General features: G+C 37.7%; 1 protein-coding gene across 1 annotated transcript in view; it reads right to left on the minus strand.

Moving 5' to 3' along the window:
• Window positions 1-1,123: 1,123 nt before the first annotated feature.
• LOC106873350 (uncharacterized) overlaps window positions 1,124-1,682 on the minus strand; it is a 12,713-nt gene continuing 12,154 nt past the window's right edge. Inside the window, exon 2 of the mRNA XM_014920677.2 lies at window positions 1,124-1,622. Within this exon, the coding sequence (XP_014776163.1) occupies window positions 1,150-1,622 (473 nt within the window). The 3' untranslated portion in view covers window positions 1,124-1,149. The remainder of the gene's footprint in view (window positions 1,623-1,682) is intronic.

A 1,682-nucleotide genomic window follows, 5' to 3' on the forward strand; every position in this document is an offset into this window, starting at 1 on the left:
CGCGGTTTCGATTCCCAGACCGGGCGTTGTTAGTGTTTATTGAGCGAAAACACCTAAAGCTGCACGAGGCTCCGGCAGGGGATAGTGGCGAACCCTGCTGTACTCTTCCACCACAAATTTCTCTCACTCTTACTTCCTGTTCCTCTTGAGCCTGTAATTCAAAGGGTCAGCCTTGTAACACTGTGTTACGCTGAATATCCCCGAGAACTACGTTTAAAGGGTACACGTGTCTGTGGAGTGCTCAGCCACTTTCACGTTAATTTCACGAGCAGGCTGTTCCGTTGATCGGATCAACTGGAACCCTCGACGTCGTAAGTGACGGAGTGCCAACAACAAAAATAGTGATTTCTAACATTAACATAAGGTCGCGTAATTTGATAGAGAGTTCAGCATTTAAACTGATTCCAAGTACATGATTGGTTTTTTAAGTTATCAACCCCGAAAGGATAAAAGGCAATGTTAACATCGGGTGGGAGTCTCAACTCAGAATGTACAGGCTAAATAAATACTTCAAGGTATTTACTTCGCCACTTTTCTGATTCTGGTATTTGTGCATAACTTTTACAATTCTAAAATATACTAGAAAATTACCCGGTATATGATGGAGAGTGTTGTGAGTATAATGTTGTCTGTTTGGGTAATATCAAGTAATGCTACATAAATAAAATAACTGAGATTTACTTAAATTTCATTGAGCTTTTAACAAATGATGAAACGGAAATAAAATTTTTATAATAAATGTAATAAATTAAAATAAAATGGAAGAAAACAAATTGCTCGGGTGCATATATACAAAAAACATATGTTATTAGAAACATTATTACTGATTAGCGATTAATTAAGAGATCTAACGTTGTTCGATATTACTAACCACGGTGACAAAACATGTCTTCAACATTAGCTGTTACATGACAGGTAACACTAGAGTAAAGTAGATAGATTAGAATTTCCATTCGAGGAAAGAGAGCAAGTGAGAGAAAAATACACTGATGATTATATCAACAGATGTCAGCAAATTACAAAAACCACCACCTGCAACAACAATATAACTAAAAAGAAAAGAAAAGGAAAAAGAAAATAAACAATAACGAAATAAAAACAATACCAACAACAATAACAACAATAAAAATACAATAGAGCACCGTATATTTATGTTGTATAGTGATCCAGAGCAATTAGTGGTTTTACATGATAGCGATCCTTTAGCGATCGAAGCTGCTTCTTTCGGTTCGAACGACTGGCCAAAAACGGCCGGATTTTCTTACCGCAACGCTGACACGTCACTTTCAACTGCAGAATATTTTTGTCGGTTTTAACGTTTGATTGGTCCATATCGACATAGCGCTGCAACACTTCCGCCGGGAGTTTAATATTCTGTAGGTAAGTCTTCTTTACACGCTTTTTCAGCGTTTGCAAAAGCCTCTCCTCACCGGAAGTGCTGTTCACTTCGTGAACCTTTATTGTGATACGTTTGCCTCGTCTCTTCTGTCTTGATTTGTGTTTCTGCTTCGATCTTTTGTTCAGTTTTCTCTTGATTACTACCAATAATTGCGCCGTTACGACCTTCGTGTGACCTTTATCCGGGCGAACGTTGAACTTTAGTATATTCTTATGTTTTGTACCTGTTGCAAAAAGATTAGAAATAGCAACATTATTAATATATACTCACGTACCCCCCCCCC

This window comes from Octopus bimaculoides, chromosome 27 (genome assembly GCF_001194135.2).
Source record: "Octopus bimaculoides isolate UCB-OBI-ISO-001 chromosome 27, ASM119413v2, whole genome shotgun sequence".
In the NCBI taxonomy this organism is placed as follows: Eukaryota; Metazoa; Mollusca; class Cephalopoda; order Octopoda; family Octopodidae; genus Octopus; species Octopus bimaculoides.